The sequence below is a fragment of the Pelodiscus sinensis genome, chromosome 1, assembly GCF_052426305.1.
Source record: "Pelodiscus sinensis isolate ZL-2025 chromosome 1, ASM5242630v1, whole genome shotgun sequence".
Classification (NCBI taxonomy): Eukaryota; Metazoa; Chordata; order Testudines; family Trionychidae; genus Pelodiscus; species Pelodiscus sinensis.
The window spans coordinates 146,096,498-146,113,254 of NC_143052.1; the positions used below are offsets into that span (position 1 = coordinate 146,096,498).

The 16,757-nt window shown below is 49.3% G+C and overlaps 1 protein-coding gene across 2 annotated transcripts; it reads left to right on the forward strand.

The window, feature by feature from the left end:
- The first annotated feature begins 6,145 nt into the window (after window positions 1-6,145).
- Window positions 6,146-15,560, forward strand: DUSP12 (dual specificity phosphatase 12). Of its 2 annotated transcripts, none has more exons than XM_075904957.2 (6): window positions 6,146-6,445; window positions 7,441-7,554; window positions 7,660-7,778; window positions 9,149-9,245; window positions 11,506-11,697; window positions 13,658-13,796. In XM_075904957.2, the coding sequence occupies exons 1-5, from the start codon at window positions 6,201-6,203 to the stop codon at window positions 11,678-11,680; spliced, it is 750 nt and encodes a 249-aa protein (XP_075761072.1). In that variant the 5' UTR covers window positions 6,146-6,200; the 3' UTR covers window positions 11,681-11,697; window positions 13,658-13,796. The 2 variants fall into 2 exon arrangements, with proteins under 2 accessions (XP_075761072.1, XP_075761066.1); XM_075904951.2 differs by having other exon boundaries at window positions 6,153-6,445; window positions 11,511-11,697; window positions 13,658-15,560.
- The last annotated feature ends 1,197 nt before the right edge of the window (window positions 15,561-16,757 follow it).

Sequence of the window (16,757 nt, forward strand, 5' to 3'; positions counted from 1 at the left end):
GATTTGAGGGACCTGGCTGAAGCTGGACAGCTGCCATTCCTTCCTCTGGCTGCTACCCGGGCTGCACGTGGCAAATGGCTGTGCTCCATGCCTGTGCCTTTAAGGGGGGGCCAATTAGGGGGAACCAATGAGTGGTGATTGCCTGTACAGAGTGTCGGAGAGGCCACCTGTGTTTTTCACTGGAGGCCAATTCTTGTGCAAGTACGTTTTTGCCAAATGTCCACACTGCCCTCTTGCGCAAGAGCTCCTGCTCAAGAGGGCTTACACCTGTTAAAAAAGAGCGTAGCTCTTGTGCAAGGAGCCCTCTCTTACCACGCCGTACTGTACATTTCCTTGCGCAAGAGCAGGCAGGCAGTGTGGATGCTCTGCGGATTCTTGCGCAAGAACGGCTGTACTTGCGCAAGAAGCCGCGAGTGTAGACATAGCCACACTGTCCTTCCTATGGCCCAAGATTTTATTCTTTTCAATATCTAGCTCTACCCCCATCATACTGTGTGCATTGTTTCATCTTGGAGAAGGGACTCATAATTAATGGAGGGAGACTGATGAGCACTGTCCATGCAATGGAAATTATACTAGGAAGACCTGTGGCTGCAGCTTTGGATCCATTCACGCTGAAAATAGTCATTTATGTAACAATTGAGAAGCACTGGCTACAAGTAGCTACAATTCTGTCTGCACAGCAACTTATACGTCATCACAACTGGATATGGGGGTCCATGCTCACCATTTTGCCATCAGAGATGGTGTGATGCCATTCTAGGGCCACCAGGGCAGCTCCCCTATAGTGCCTTAGTTACTGTCGCTAATTACTCAGGGATTTGGATGTTCTTCAAGACATTTTCCCCAACCCACCCAAGATTTTGTGATTTCTTATGGAAATCCCACAATCCATTGCCCACTCATAGAAATGTGGCTGATAATCTATCTTGCTGTGCTCTCTGGCTTTAGGGATTTCTGCTTTGACAGCCTGGATGGGAGAAGGGAATAGATGTTCAGAAAATCCAAGAGCCCTCTAAGGTGAATACTGAAAGGAAAGCTGCAGCATATTAAGGCATTGATCTTTATAACTAACTAAAGTGACCTGCAACAAGGCAGGCAAACTCTGAGCCAGGACCAACTCACTAGTGAGCTATGACAGTGAATATGTTAGAGCGACAAGGTGGGTGAGGTAACATCTTTTATTGGAGACAGAGACAGAAGTTGGTCCAATAAAAGATATTACCTGACCCAGTTTGTTTCTCTAATGTCCTGGAATTGACACGGCTACAACAACACTGAATACAACAGTGACTGAGGCTATGTCTACACTACAATGATCTATCGGAAAAAGGTATGCAAACTGTGAAGCGCAATTTGTGTACCTTTTTCCAATAGTTTTTTCAGCCAAATTTTGGAAAAGCCTCCTCTTTCAGAAGAGCCCTTCTTCCTTGTGGGAGGAGGAAGACAGGGCTTCCAAAAGAGAGCATCTGCTCTTCCGCAAAAAAAAGTGGAAGAGCAGATGCGTTCCCTGGACATGGAAGAGTTTTTCCAGGTATCCCAGAAAACCTCCGTAGTGCAGACATAACCTAAGATGTCTGTTTCATGTAAAGACTAGAGAGCTTTGTTGGGAACTGCCAACAACTTTACTTGTTAACTTATTTTAAAGGTGAGGCACAATGTATTTGTCAGCATCTGTTCTGGGCTCCCAGAAAAGTTTTTTGCTGCAGATGCCTTTCTAAGAATAAGGGATAATGTGAAAGACATTTCAAAGGAACCCTGAAGTGGTATTTTTAAAATAGGAGTCTTTTCTTGATTTATTTGATTTGTCGCTATGCAGATCTATTTTAACTTGATTCAGTTCCAACCAACCCAATTCTTAGATCCTATGCAGCAAGTGGCTGAATTTCCTTTTCAGAATAAGACAAGCTCAAGCCTGCCCCCTGCTGACACTTTTTGCTATTTGCACACTATTCCCGGGAAAGGAAATACCAAGTATTCTTAATTTTCGAGACCTTCAGAACTTAGGCTATGTTTACACTACAGAGACGATCGAAGCTGCCACTGTTAATCTTCCAGGGTTCAAATTAGTGGGTCTAGTTAAAACAGCTAATTTGAACTGAGAGAGGCACTCTGGTTGATGCCAATAGACCTGCTTCCACAAGGAGTAAGGGAAGTTGAAGGGAGAACATTCTCCCTATGACTTCCTGCAGTGTGGACAGCACCAAAAGTCGAGTTAAGGTACTTCAACTTCAGCTATGCAATTAATGTACTTGAAGTTGCGTATCTTAATTTGACCTTATCACCTAGTGTAGACATACCCCTACTTACTGACTTCTGAGCACAGTGGAAGAAGAAACAAAAAAAGGATCTGTTGTTCCTAAAGCCAATCTCAGGTGATAGAATACCCCATTTCCAGGCTACAGGTGAGGCTGATATAAGAATCCATGTACTGTTGCTTTGAAACAGTAGGAAGCCAGGCAGGAAGGAAATGGGGAAGGTAGGCAGATGCTCTGCATTGAAGAGGAGACAATGAAATATTAGGGACAAAACTGTTTTCCGTATGCAACCCAAAGGTACTGAATGACTCTGGGTTACTCTTACTATAAAACCAAATTCCCTTTTTAGTGCTGCAAGAAAACAACTTTCAGGAATTTGTTGCTATTGACACAAGAGAGCTTCTATCCTGCCCTTGGGACTCACATAGAATATGTAGCTACTGGCAGCTCCAAGAGTGGAAAGAACCATAATCCTTCAGCTATGTAGAGGGTAGTCATGGCCACCACATGATCCCCCATACAGATCAGGCTGACTCAGTTCTGGATTCTTGAGTCTTTTTCCTGTAGTCTCAGACCTCACAAAGTCCTCCTTTCAAAGCTCTGTCCCTGCTCACCCAGCTCAATCCTACCCCATGCAACTTTATAGTATCACTGTATGTGATACAGTGAAATGTTTCTATGTGGGACACTGATGTAGCTCAGTTGTGGGGTGTAATTTTACTACAAATTTGTGTCTATCATATTGTGTATGTATATTGGGGTGGGAAAAATTCAACTTATGGGCTGAGTTCGGCTTGCCAAATTACTGGATCAGCTCGCCACCATCCCATAGCTCAGCAGGAGCCTCAGGCAGCTTCCCTGCCTGCCAGGCCCCCACACTCCACTCAAAGCGGCCAGCTGAAGGGGGCCATGTGCACCTCTGCATGTCACGCACTCAGGGGGAGAGCTTTGCATGCTTCCCTTGCCCCCAGCACAATCTCTCCTCTCCCACTGACTGGAAAACAATCAATGGGAGCTGCCTGGGCATGGGTAACGGGTATAATAGCTGCGGCAGGCAATGCCTTCCCAAATGGCCAGGCGTGGCCCTGCCCACACTGCACCCCCAGAACACCTACTGTTTCTTGTACTGAAGCAGTAGGAATTCTGGGGGAGGAATGTTGATGCCCCCAAGCTTCAGCCTGTGCTCCGAAGCGGGGATTGCTTAAGCCACGCACCACCTGCCCTCCCTGTGATGCTTTGGGGCCAGAGAGGCTTGGGCCCTCCCTCCCTGTGGTGCTCCAACACCAGGGCAGCTCAGGCTGCACCACCACCTGCTCTCTCCATGTTCCAGGACTAGGGAGGGTCAGGCTGTGCACCAATTGTCTTCCCCATGGTGCTCGGAAGCTGGGGAGGCTCTCGTGGGACATGGGGGCTGAAGGTTTGCCCCTGTGGTGGGGGGAGCTTGGCTCCCATGTGGGGCCTCACGTGGAAAGGGTGAGGTTGGGGGCTTACCTCCCTCAGCCCTACGTTCACCTTCTGCCCATAGCCTGGCCTGTGCTTGCAGTACATAGGGTTACAAGATGGCTTCAAAAAATACCGGACACACTTGTTCTCAGATGCGGGGGACCAGCCAGGAGGGGAGGGGGGCTGGCTGGGGGAAATGGGCGGGGGAGAGAACTGGCCAGCGAGAAGCAGGGATGGCCGGGAGAAGGTCGGGGGGAGCGGGGCTGGCCGGGGAAGATGGGGGGGGGGAGAACCAACCAGATGGAAGCAGGGCTGGCCGGGAGGAGGCCGGGGGGAGTGGGGCTGGCCGGGAAGGAACCGGCCACCGGGAAGCAGGGCTGGGCGGGAGGTAATCGGGGGGAGCAGGGCTGGCCAGTGGGGAGCGGGGCAGGCCTCAGCCCAGCCCGGGCACATGCAGATCCCAGGGTGCTGCACATCCCATCCCGCACATGGTCCCATAGGAGCATGAGCAAGTCTGGCCCTGGGGATTCCATCCCGCCCCGCCTCTACCTGCCTCCTCTCTACTGCGTAGTTGCGTACTGCCTGGCTGGTGTACACACTCACGCAGTGTGACTCATGCAGTCTACCAGCCAGGTAGTATGCAACTATGTACTGATGCTCATAATAATAAAACTAACCTAATTAGAAAATACCAGACATTTCTGTGTCTGGTATTTTCTCAATTTATTTCCTGGTCAGAAACCTCAAATACCGGACTGTCTGGTTCAAAACCGGACACCTGGCAATCGTAACAGTACAGGTAGTGCATGGAAGGCCATCCCATCAAGGGAGGCATGATGAGTGGCCTGACAATTGCTGAGTTGCTGGCTGGGAGCCAGCTAAGATAAGCACTTCCTGGTCAGAGCCTGCACCTGGCACTCCACCCCTTCCCACACCCCAACTTTCTGCCCCAGGTGACAACCCCCTCTTGCACCCTTGCCCCAGATCACAACTCCTCCCAGACCCTGCACCCCCTTCTAAATCCCTCTTCCGGGTGAGAATCCTCTCCTGCGCCTATATCCTTTCTCAGACCTTGCACCCACTCCTGGACCCTGCCTCCCCTCCCAGACCCAAATCCCCATACCTGGATCACAATCCCCTCCTTCACCCAAGCTCCCTCCTGGACTCATCACCGTGTGCTGCATCCCAATCCCTTCTGCATCCAACCACCACCCCAGACCTCTCATCTCTTCCATTAATGTAATAGAAAAGTGTGGACCTTGATTAATTACCAAATTATTGGAGTGCACCCCCCAAAAAAAATTATTGCCCCCTGTTGATATATATGCAGGTCTCAGTAGTGTATGTGAAAGGTGACCAGGTGTCCCAGTTTTATAGGGAAAGTCCCAATATTGAGGGCTTTACCTTATACAGGTGCCTATTACCATCCATCCCATTCCAATTTTTCACACTTGTTTGGTGGTCACCATATTTACTTGTGTGTTCAGATATGGTGTCACAGCTGGGGTGTTTGCGCTTGTGAATATGGTGTGTACATGCACAATTTGGCTGAGGGGAGTGTGTTTAAGTGTTTGTGGATGGGGTGGGGGTCAATCACTTATGTACAAGTGTGTGTGCGAGCAACACCCAGAGAAGGGAAAAGTGGAAACTGCCTGGGGGAAGAGGTAAGGACATCTCGCCATCAGAAACGAGCGCCAGCCTGGAAGGTGCATTTTCATCTGTAAAAGTGTGTTGGTCATGCCAGGGGTGTGCAGTGTCAGCCTGAGACACTCTCCCGCCAAAAGCTACTGCCGCTCATGGGGGCGGCTGCTTGTGCCTGCAGGGGAGCAGGTGCAGCGCAGGCCCAGCCAGAGGGGCGAGGGGCGGAGAGGTGACACGTGGCGGAAGGAAGCAGTGGGGGCTGGTGCTACTGAGCTGAGGGGAACTAGAGCGGAAGCCGCCATCTTGGTGGTGACAATGGGTGGAGCAGGCTGGACGCCGCCATATTGGTAGTGGCGGTAAGGGGGGGGGGGCACAGGCCGGAAGCCGCCATGTTGGCGGGGGCGGGGGGGAAGAGAGAGAGAGAGAGAGAGAGAGACACAAAGGCCGGAGGCCGCCATATTGGTGGTGGCAGGAAGAGGACACAGGCCGGAAGCCGCCATGTTGGTGGTGGCGGGGAAGGGGACACAGGCCGGAAGCCGCCATGTTGGTGGTGGCGGGGAAGGGGACACAGGCCGGAAGCTGCCATGTTGGTGGTGGCGGGGAAGGGGACACAGGCCGGAAGCCGCCATGTTGGTGGTGGCGGGGAGGGGACACAGGCCGGAAGCTGCCATGTTGGTGGTGGCGGGGAAGGGGACACAGGCCGGAAGCTGCCATGTTGGTGGTGGCGGGGAAGAGACACAGGCCGGAAGCCGCCATGCTGGTGGTGGCGGGGAGGGGACACAGGCCGGAAGCCGCCATGCTGGTGGTGGCGGTGGGGGGGCGGCCGCGCTAGGAGCGTGGCAGCGGGCGCGAGGCCGGATGGTGCCGGTGCTGCCCGGCCTGTTCGTGGGCGGCGCGGCGGCCGGGGTGGGGGCGCTGCGGGCGGCGGGGGTGGGGGCGCTGCTCTCGGTGGACGCGGAGGCGCCGCCCCCGCTGGCGGGGATCCGGGCGCTGCACATCCCCGCGCGGGACGAGCCCGGCGCCGACCTGCTGAGCCACCTGGACTCCTGCGCCGCCTTCCTCAGCGCGGCCCGGGCCGGGGGCGGCGCCGCCTTGGTGCGCTGGTGAGCGCGGGGCGGGGGTGCTGCATTGCGGGGCCTTTCGCTCCTCCATCGGCCGATACGCGCCGCCGCCTCCTCTCCCGCGTAGCGACCGCCCCGCTGCTTCTGCGAGGCGAAGGCGAAGGCGATGCTGGGAGCCGGGGATCAGATGGGGGGGTCCCCTGCTGGTCCCGGCCTCCCCAGACACTGCCGCTTTGAAACGCTGGGGGAGCCTGGAGACACCCCAGCTGGCCCCGGGCTGCATGGAGCCGGGGTCTGGCCCCGGGCTCTGCTGTTTTGAAGTACCTTCTTCTCTCCCTCTCTCCCTCCCCCCCTTCTGGTAGAGCAGTGTTTCCCAATTTTATTTGGCCATAGATCCCTTTTAAACTCGAAAGAATTTTGCGGAACCCCCACTGACTGACTGACTGCGCGAAATCCCTGACTAACTGCGCACACAGCGCTGAGGAGAGACATCATGGTCCCCTATTTCCAGCTAAGCTGGCATTACACAGGGACACTTACCGTGGTGCAAACAAATGAAAATTGTTCTCAATAAAATGAATAAATGCTTAAATATTAATTTTTTTTTGGTAAATCATAAAATGTTATTGTAATGGAATTTTCTCGCGAAACCCTTATTTTCACTTTGCGGAGCTCTAGGGTTCCAGGGAACACCATTTGGGAAACCCTGTGTTAGAGGCAGCAATGGGGGGGAGTGACTAGTCAACTAGCCTGTTGACTATCCAATAAGCAAATGTTTATCGGCTAGTTTGACTAGTCCTTCACATCTCAGGCAGCTGAGCCTTGGCATCAGTCTCAAGCACTCCTCTTTTCACCTGCTGGCTTGGCCCACTCCCCTGCCAGTTGGTGCTCATGGCCCAGCTCAGCCATCAGCAGAGCCAGAGCATTAATTTCCCCCCAAGGCAGATGGGTTACAACTTAAGCGAGGCTTGACATGAATTAACTGCCCTGGTGTATTTGCCCTCGTATTGTTCGCCACCAAGTTCTTTGTCTTTCAGCCATGCTGGAGTCAGTCGGAGCATTGCTTTAGTGACGGCCTATTTAATGAAAACCAACAATCTCACCTTCGAAGAGGCTTATGCCAAGATCAAGGCTATCAAACCTGATGCCAAGTGAGTTATTTGTCCTGCTAAGATTCCTGTCTTTTCTCGTGCGGACTAATGTGTACGATCTCCACAGCCTGAGGAACAGGCCTCTGACTTTCCCTGTGGTTCCAGAATGAACGAAGGCTTTGAGTGGCAGCTGAAACTCTATGAAGGAATGGGCTGTAAAGTTGATGTGTCCAGTGCCATTTACAAACAGTATCGCTTACAAAAGGTTACAGAGAAATATTCTGGTGAGTGAAGGTAATGTCTGACAGTGTGTTCAGGGGAGCTAAAGACCTATAGCTAAGAGTGACTGAAGACTAGACTGGCATGATTTTCCGCAAATGCTTTTAACGGAAAACTTTTCCATTAAAAGCATTTGCGGAAAAGAGTGTCTAGATTGTCACGGACGCTTTTCCACAAAAGCACTTTTTGCAGAAAAGCGTCCGTGCCAAACTAGACGCGCTTTTGCGCAAAAAAAGCCCTGATCGCCATTTTCGCGATTGGGGTTTTTTTACACAAAACAAATCTGAGCTGTCTACACTGGCCCTTTTGTGCAAAAGCTTTGTGCAAAAGGACTTTTGCCCGAATGGGAGCAGCATAGTATTTCCACAAGAAGCACTGATTTCAGACAGTAGGAAGTCAGTGTTCTTGCGGAAATTCAAGCGGCCAGTGTAGACAGCTGGCAAGTTTTTCCGCAAAGCAACTGCTTTTGCGGAAAAACTTGCCAGTCTAGACACAGCCAAGGTGTACAAGGATGGTGTATTACCTATCTCCTAGTGCAGGTACCTGATCCATGACTGAATATATTAGCGCTGTCTGAACCAGTCCTTTCGTTACACACTGCTGGTTTTAATCTAGATGAGTTTAGCAATTCTGTTGATTAACATCAGTGTATCTCAGAGCAGCTGCTCAAATACCATGGTGATTTGACCATGTAAAAATCTTGATAGTCAGAGAACTTTGCATGTTTGTATAAAATTTTGTGCACTGGAAGGCATCTGTACACCTGGACAAGATCCAGATGTGCTATTTCTAGATACAAAGTTTCTTGTAATTAGCACAGTGGAATTCCCCTTCTTTGGCATGAAAGGGTGAAGCTCAGCTCTTAGGGCTGGGATGGGCAATTACTGGCCCCTGGGCCAGATCCAGTGTACCAGGATTAGTCTCTGGCATCTCCCCCCCGCCCCATATTTACCTGCCTCTCCGCAGTTTATGCGGGATCATAGTTCCTGTTGGTAGCAGATTGTTGTTCCCAGCCAATAGGAGCTGTAATCACCTGAACCTGTGGAGGTGCAGGTAAATATAGTGGCAGCAACCCACCAGGGGCTAACCCTGGTGAACCACCGCCACTCACCCTGGGGGTCAATTAAGTGTTCAGCATTTCTCCTATCGACCCCATGCAGTAGAGATCTCCCCGCAACTCAACCTATTATTTCAACTGCCGCCACGGTATTCATGTAGCTGGAGTTGTGTAGGTTGATATCACTCCATAGTGTAGAACCACTCTCAGGAACCTCCTAAGAAGGGAGAAGGTGTGGGTAGGAAGTGTGATGGCAAAGCCATAGTGCTTTAATTACAAATCTCTGAATGACTGATTTATATCGCTCCCTCTCTGTAGAGCTGCAAAACTTACCTCAAGAAGTCTTTGCAGTTGACCCAACCAGCGTTTGTCAAACTCTAAACAGTGAGATTCTCTACAGGTGCAGAAAATGCAGGTATGGGGTGTTTCATTTCTCACAAAGTGTTACTTTGAAATGAACTCTTGTAGGGAAAATAGTCTTTTTAGCTTACAAGTTATTGGATTTGTGTCTCAGAACAGAAATACACCCTTAAGACATTTTCAATCAAAAGGATACATGGTACTTTCCTTTGCCTAATCTTTGTTTCATGATCATAAAGTCTTTCAAGCTCTGAAATCCCATAGAACCCATAGGGCTAAGTATATGCTGGCCATGTCCACATTACTGTCTATAAGTAGGCACAACTCCACTTACGTTGTTCCAGTTTACACAAAAATTAAAACTGAATTTACTAAATTGAAACTGCTCAAAATCTCAGCGGGGGATCCATTTAAATCTACATCCACAAAAACAATGAGGAGGCTTGTAGCACGTTTAAAGATCAACAGTTACTTGGGCATAAGCTTTCATGGGCAAAACCCCACTTTGTCAGATGCACCTGACTCTGAGTTTTACCCATGAAAGCTTATGACCAAATAAATCTGTTTATCTTTAAGGTCTTACAGGGTTCCTTGTTGTTTTTGCTCAAAATCTGACACTCCCACCCTCTAAGATTCTTTTAACTCCATAGGTCCATAGCTAATCTTGTTAAATTTGGCCTCTTGATCATAGGAATTTATTCTACAGGCAGTCCCCGAGTTACGCGGATCCGACTTATGTCGGATCCGCAGTTACGAACGGGGCTGTTCCTCTCCCTGGTCTCCAGCAGACCAGGGAGAGGAAGCAAAGCGGCGGAACATGTGGGCAGCGGACAGGGCTGTCCGCTGCCCACGCGCTCCCAGGCTTGGCTCTGCTTTGCCCCTCCCCCCCCCCGGTCTGCAGACCAGGGGGACGGGGGGGGGGGGGCAAAGCAGAGCCAAGCCGCGGAGCGCGCGGTCAGCTGACAGCTGTCAGCTGGCCGCGTCCTCCGCGGCTTGGCTCTGCTTTGCCCTCCCCCATCCCCCTGGTCTGCAGACCAGGGGGACGGGGGTGCAAAGCAGAGCAAAGCCGCGGAGCACGCGGGCAGCGGACAGCCCAGATGCGTCTGGGCTGTCCGCTGCCCGCGTGTTCCACCGCTTTGCTCCCCGTCCCCCTGGTCTGCAGACCAGGGGGACGGGGAGCAAAGCAGAGCAAAGCCACGGAGCCCGAGGGCTGCAGGACAGCCACGGCGCGTCTGGGCTGTCCCGCTGCCCCCGTGCTCCGTGGCTTTGCTCCGGACACCTGTGGTACAGCAGCTGGGGCGCTGCCAGTTGGTCCAGTAGCGCCGCTCTGGGCGCTACTGGACCAACCGGGCAGCACCCCAGCTGTTCTGCCCCAGGCGTCCTGATTCAGCCATTGCTGATCAGATTCAGCAGTGGCTGAATCAGGACGCCTGGGGCAGAGCAGCTTGGGTGCTCTGCCCCAGGTGTCCCCAAGTCAGCCGCTGCTGAAACTGACCAGTGGCTGACTACAGGAAGCCCCTGCCCCGGGCTTCCTGTAATCAGCCGCTGATCAGTTTCAGCAGCAGCTGACTTGGGGATGCCTGGGGTTCTTAAGTTGAATCTGTATGTAAGTCAGAACTGGCATCCAGATTCAGCCGCTGTTGAAACTGATCAGTTTCAGCAGCGGCTGAATCTGGACACCAGTTCCACTTACATACAGATTCAACTTAAGAACAAACCTACAGCCCTATCTTGTACGTAACCCGGGGACTGCCTGTATTTCCAATTTTCTAGCTGTATATTTCCCAGACATATGTACCTAGATGATCTCGTGTTTCATTAGCTAGGAGTTTGCTAAAAGTAGCTACATAAGCAACAAAATGTAACTATGGGAAAAAGACCCAGGGCTGCATATTAGATATGCTGCGGTTGGGAGGACCCCTTCAAATGAAAAAAGAAAATATAGATTGTATGACTCCAGTCGTTTGCTGGTGCTACTACTGCCTCGTGCTATATTATTGTCCAGGTTCTAGGGATGTAAAATCCTGTTTAATTGATGAACTGCCTGAATGTTATGTTTAACCACCCCACCCATGGGCAGCCCCCCCACCTCAGACAAGGGCTGCTCCAGCCATCTGGACTAGCCTCTGCATCTGGTGGGAAGGCGTTGGGGCTGCCACAGACAGGGGCTGCTCTAGCCAGCTGCCTAGAGCAGTCCCTGCCTGAGGTGGGCCCTGCAAGCCTGGAGCAGCCCCCTGCCTATGGCAGATGATGTAACGGTTCACATCCCTACTGGTTACCTTCAGCTTTTCTCTCTCTTCTCTCATGTTCTGGAGGATAGACGTTCCCTCTTTCGTAACTCGAGCATTTTGGCCCACACTGAAGGAAGTGGACCAGCAGCCTTTGCTCACAAGAGGATTACAGATCCTGCTCAACTTCGTAATGACAGTCAGGTCAAATGTACCTCTTATTTCATTGAGCCGGTACAGTGGATGGAGCCAGTTTTGTTAGGAGTGATGGAAGGACAGGTGAGAGGAACAAGCACTTGACATTGTTACCTATGAAACTCCCTTAAGAGATGTTCTCACTTTTTAAACATTGTTTCTGTGCATCTGACCACACTCCTTAATATTGCCTGGTTTTACTGTTCTTGTGCAAGGTTGCTGTTACAGCTACAGTCCTTTCAGTCTTCACCATCTCTGAAGCTCATTAATAAACTGTAAATGTCATCTTCTCCCACCTAGTACAAGCAGCAGAGCTCCAACTTGGCAACAGTCATCAGGAGCCATTGGCCGATAGAGGGTGATACCCAAAGTAGACTGCTTCAGGTATCCTCCATGACAACAGATGATTAAGTTGTTGGACACCTTTTAATAACTCCACTGAGTAAAATTGTAAAATATGCAGCAGAAGGTGTTTTCAGAGAAACCTTGCAGAATTTCACTCACCATGTGAAAGGTTTCAGATTTTCTTTTGGTAAACTAGGTGGTGGGTTTTTTTTCTTTTTCCCCCCATTATCACCAAAATGAAGGACGGTAAGTAGATTTGATGCCTAGACTGGTGAGCCTTCATGATAGTACTAAGTTAATCCATTTCTTTGCTGCTTTCTCAGCTCTCTTCTGCCCTCTTAAAATCCCAACTTGACATTGAGTGAAATTGTACTGTCCCACATTCTGGACAAAGACGATTACATTATTCTATCTACGAAGTGCTCCTAATCAATTTCACTTAAAACTTTCCCTGTCTTTCAAACTTTCTGTGTACTTTCCCAGGCTGTTTTAATGGATTCGCATTCTTTCCCCATTTGTGTCCTTATGCCAAGTCATTTCAAACAGTTTCACTATTGTAGATGCTAACCCTCCTTTACTGTAGTTTCTGCTGCCTGGAGTAGCTTTCTTTCTCCCCATATCCTTTGACTTTACTTATTTTGTCCCTCTGCTATTTATACAACTGCATTCTACTATGTAGAGTATTTTGGGATAGTCCCACAGCATGAAATGCTATGCACAATAAGGCTTTATTGCAGAAGTTCTCAAAATATGGGTCATAGAGTCTGTGGTCTGGAGGGCCAGATTTTCAAAAAAGCTCTGCTCCCTTTTAGGTAGCTGAAAATCTGGTCACTTCATTGAAGTGCTTGAGACTTGCCATTTATAATTGAAAATAATGGGAAATGCTAAATGTCGAGAACTTCTTGAAATCTGGCTATTGTGTTTAATGCTAATCAGAAGATAAGTTGTCTCCTCCTGGCTACTGAGTGCTCTTGTAAATCTGCCCCAAAATGTCCTGAATACTCAGGAAGACAGGTGGTCTCCTGACGTATTCTGCAAAATGAAATCATTGAAGAATTCTTTCCTTATTGTACTGAAGTGACAAGATTTCAATGATCTTTTTGGACTTGTGATGGATGATCTAGTCCGAGAAGGGACTTGAGTGGATTTATTTACTGTCTATAAGTACCAATAAGGAAACAAATATTTAATAGTGGGTTCTCAGGTCTAGCAGAGAAAGTTTTAACATGATCCGGTGCCTGGAAGTTGGAGCTGGACAAATTCAGACTAGAATTAAGATGTAAATTTTTAACAGTGCGGATAATTATGGGAGCAATTTACCAAGGGTCGTGCTGGATTCTCCATCTCTGATAATTTTTAGTCAAGGTTGAATGTTTTGTTTAACATGCTGTATGAATTATTTGGTGAAGTTTGGCAAGTGTAACACAGGAGATCAAGCTGGATGATAACAATGATCCCTTCTAGCTTTGGAATAGGGCTGTAAAATAATCGCAAGTGGGGGCTACTCCGAAGCACCCGAGTTGTGAAGCTCAGCCATGGACAAAGGCTGCTGCAGCCCTCACTGTTCACATATTTACTTTGGAATCAGTGAAACTCTTGATATGGCTCCAGGCTGCTTCCTAGGAGTTCTAGTGCTGAAGTCTGACAAGTGAAGTGAGTTTGGAGGAGCCTTATATATGGTGCTTTGTGTTCATTGTAGCTTCTGTGCCCCAAATGCACTTCGAAGTTGGGCTCCTTCAGTTGGCGTGGTGAACAGTGTTCGTGTGGCCGCTGGGTGACCCCTGCCTTCCAGATTCACAAGAGTCGGGTGGATGAAATGAAGTCACTGCCAGTTTGTGGACTCCAAGCTGCCAAAACATGAATGCTGGTGCTGGCTTTAATGTCTCCTCTGAGGGTCTTTGAGAATTCTTGCCTGTTACAGTGTATTGCTGTGGTCGCCTCTTTCTGTTAAAATGAAGGTAGCTCAGCTCTGCTAGAACATACTATTGTAGCACAAACTTCTACTGTTTATAAACTGGTGTATTGGTGCAAGAGAGTAGTGCAAGAGGCTAGATGAATCTCCTTGGGGCTTCCAGCACTTCATAAATTTTTAAGAGTCATATGGATTAATGGAAAAAAATCACTAATATCTTTTTGAAAAAACGTTGCTGGTCCATGAGCCTGCAAGTTTGAAGTGCTAATAAACTCCATCTAATCATGACTGTGGTCTTTCAAAATAACTGGTAAGTTGTTAGAACATATTTGACATCTGGAAATACAGAGCAAGAGAGGCAAATTTTGAAACCAGAGTGGTCTTGTGAAGGCTCCTTAGTTTAGGAGGAGGATTCCACGTGGCTTTTGCTCGGGGGCTGTTACTTCATAGTAGCATTTCTGTAAGGCCAATTCCAAAGGTCCTATTTAACAGCGAATGTTTATGAGTATAAGCTTTATACTGCAGAGCCCACAGTGAAGCCTCCCCAGGAGGCTGCTGGGATGGAGCCTTCCTGCTCCTAAACTGCAGAGCCTGCCAGGAGTGTGGGGCGGCAACTCGCCAGGCAGGCAGAGTTTACCTGATAACCTTAACCAGTAGGGATCATCTTATCAGTTAAACTCTATCATCCCTATGTAGGATAAATAGAAAATTAAAGAATTAGGGTTAGCATAAGTGGGGGGAGGGAGAGAGAGCTAGCTAGCTAAACTTCATTGTTTTTAAGGCCAGAAGGAACAAAGGAGGAGGAAATCTGGTTCAAAGAATAATTAATGGAACAATGGAAAGTTTCCTTAAACAAAACCCAGAACTATGATTGACAGGGTGACTGCAGGATGAGACTGCAGGATAAGCCAAAGAATGTCTTAAAATAAGCCAGCATAGTACTTCCCAAACCACATTAAGTGTTAAAGTCAATGTGAACTCAAGTGCAAAGGAGAAAAAAACCAGTTACTTACCTCATAACTGTTGTTCTTCGAGATGTGTTGCTTATGTCCATTCCAGTAGGTGTGTGTGCGCTGCGTGCATGGCTGTCGGAACTTTTTTACCCTTAGCAGCACCTGTTGGGCAAGCTGGAGAGCCCCCTAGAGTGGTTTCGGCATAGCCACGCATATATACCCCCACTGGCCCCAACCCCGCTCAGTTCCTTCTTGCCAGAAAATCCGACGAAGGGGAGGCGGGCGGGATTGGAATGGACACATCTTGAAGAACAACAGTTATAAGGTAAGTGACCATTTTTTCTTCTTCGAGTGCTTGCTTATGTCCGTTCCAGTAGGTGATTCCCAAGCCGTAACTATGGAGGTGGGGTCGGAAGTCTAGATAGTGATAGATTGTAGCCAGTGGGGGTATATATGCGTGGCTATGCCGGTGCCACTCTAGGGGGCTCCCCAGCTGGCCCAACGGGTGCTGCTAAGGGTAAAAAAGTTACGACAGCCGTGCACATGGCGCGTGCACACCTACTGGAATGGACATAAGCAAGCACTCGAAGAGGAACTGTTGGTCAGCAAAAAAGAGGGAGAATTAGGAGGAAAGGATTTGGAAAGAATTGTGAATTACAAGAAGATTTACCTGAGTTCTTTGGGTCTCTATTTCTATTAATTTTTGTTTTTTAGAAAATAAAATGAAATTGTCCATGCTTCATTTAATTCCTGGCTCTGGGAAGGAGGAGTTCAGTGTGCAGGTTGCCCTGAGGAGAGAGGACTACCCCAGCCCTCTCTCACCACAGCAGCTTGGGGTCAGGAGGGAAGCGCCTCTCCATGGCTGCCGCAGCTCCAGCAAGCACTGCCGAGGGAGGGGTGCAGGTTGTTCTGCCCCCTGCACTCCCCAGCTAGAATGAGGAATGTGGCAAACTGCACTTCCCCTTGCTCCCTGATGAAGGGAAACAGTAATGTTCCCATATGAAGTGGGGGAGAGGGGAGCTTCACACATCCCTGCCCTTCCTATAGGGTGCCTGGGAGGTGGGACACATGGGGTTGGGCAGTCCCAGATGGGGTGGAGATATGGTGCCAACCAGCCAGCTCCTTTCACCTGCCTGGTGGATCTGTCTCTTTTCTGTTTGGTTTTATGAGAAGCAATCCCATTCCAGGCACATCCCATTTGCCTGACGCAACCAAAACCTTACCCGGCTTTAAGAAAAAGGAGGAAGCCGTATACCAAATGTGGCAGTCCTAGCTTCTACCCTTTAGGGGAGTTCTTGAACAAATAGATGGACACACAGACAAACTCTCAGATACATAATAGACGACTAAACATTCTTAAATGGGATTTAATTGAAGTCAGTAATTGGCAATGACAACACTTGTTTGATAAATGGTATAAAAAGTAAACTCTGAAGGGTGCATTGTTAATACCTGCCGGAGTAGCTGGAAGCTTCCCCATATGGGCCTAAGCCAGTGAGGGGTAGCCTAGACTAGTGAGTGGGACACAGGCTGGCCCTTAATTAGACAGTCTCCTGGGATAGGGAAGTTTTGCTAACTGCACTTGCATAGCTAGAATTTGCAGGGTGTGTCAACTGAACCGGAACAGCGCTTTGGATGCAGAGAGCACATGACTCTGAGTGTTGCCATCAGCATGCACCTCACTTCGTGGGCCCTTGCTTTACATGCATATCACTTTAATAATCCTGGCAGGAAAACTGTGGACAAAAACCAGCAGAATCTTGCAACCCTGTTCCTGGGCAGTGGCAACAAAATGTCTCATAGGCCACACAGGAAACCCCCAATGGGCTGCATGACCCTTGGACCGCAGGTTGCCCAGCACTGGTCTAAGCACTCTTGGGTTTAGCCTCTTTGTATCTTAATCAAATGCTTATAAATGTTTTGCTAGTGTTTGG

Bases quoted from the DNA above. Each gene is read 5' to 3' on its own strand.
- DUSP12 (XM_075904951.2), top strand. From the start codon at position 6,201: ATGGTGCCGGTGCTGCCCGGCCTGTTCGTGGGCGGCGCGGCGGCCGGG. The intron at 6,446-7,440 runs GTGAGCGCGGGG...TTTGTCTTTCAG, and splicing joins GGCGCCGCCTTGGTGCGCTG to CCATGCTGGAGTCAGTCGGA. The intron at 9,246-11,510 runs GTATGGGGTGTT...TCTGGAGGATAG, and splicing joins TACAGGTGCAGAAAATGCAG to ACGTTCCCTCTTTCGTAACT.